General features: G+C 37.1%; 1 protein-coding gene across 1 annotated transcript in view; it reads left to right on the forward strand.

Annotated features, from left to right (window-relative positions):
• Positions 1 to 539, forward strand: part of LOC110455902 — a gene marked incomplete at its 3' end in the record, with an annotated part of 6,526 nt that extends 5,987 nt beyond the window's left edge. Inside the window, exon 3 of the mRNA XM_021506332.1 lies at positions 238 to 539. Coding sequence (XP_021362007.1) covers positions 238 to 539 — 302 coding nt within the window. The remainder of the gene's footprint in view (positions 1 to 237) is intronic.
• Positions 540 to 665: the final 126 nt, after the last annotated feature.

Below are 665 nucleotides of genomic sequence, written 5' to 3' on the forward strand. Positions count from 1 at the left end.
TTATACTTACATGTGAATGACAGTATTTTCGCTGGCCGAATATCGAATGATCTAGTGAAGGTAGAATGTCGAATTATCTAGTGAAGGTCGTATATCGAATTATCCAGTGAAGGTTGAATGTGGAATGGGCGAAAGTTTTCCGATATACAATATAGTCATCGGTATATTGGTTATGACTTCGTCAATTTATTTCAAAGTTTCAAATCGTCAATTAATGAATATCTTTTTAAATTATAGAAGAAAACCAAAACGTCGAAATATCGCACAGAAATCTTTCCCGTTCAGAGGAACTGTCTGATGAACAAAGACGCGTTATTGGGGAAGTAATGGGAACAAACATGGAAGATTGGGAGGATTTCGAATTGAAGGGCCACGTCACGATATACGACTTCGGAGGAGAGAAGGTGTTTTATAACACACAACATTGCTTCATGTCAAGCAACATGGTCTTCGTCCTGTTGTTCGACGTGGCTATGTGTCTGGATCCACTCACAGCAATTGATGGTTTCGGTAATCTTTTAACACTATACCCTTTACAGGTTTTCACTAAAAAAAAATTATCAAATCACATCACATACTTTGATGTTATCAACTAAATTTAACTTGAAACGTGACATCCTCAATCCAGGCATAGTTAGTATAGACAATAAAGTGTCCCAGTGACG

The sequence above is a fragment of the Mizuhopecten yessoensis genome, unplaced genomic scaffold (assembly GCF_002113885.1).
Source record: "Mizuhopecten yessoensis strain PY_sf001 unplaced genomic scaffold, ASM211388v2 scaffold8401, whole genome shotgun sequence".
NCBI classification, from domain to species: domain Eukaryota; kingdom Metazoa; phylum Mollusca; class Bivalvia; order Pectinida; family Pectinidae; genus Mizuhopecten; species Mizuhopecten yessoensis.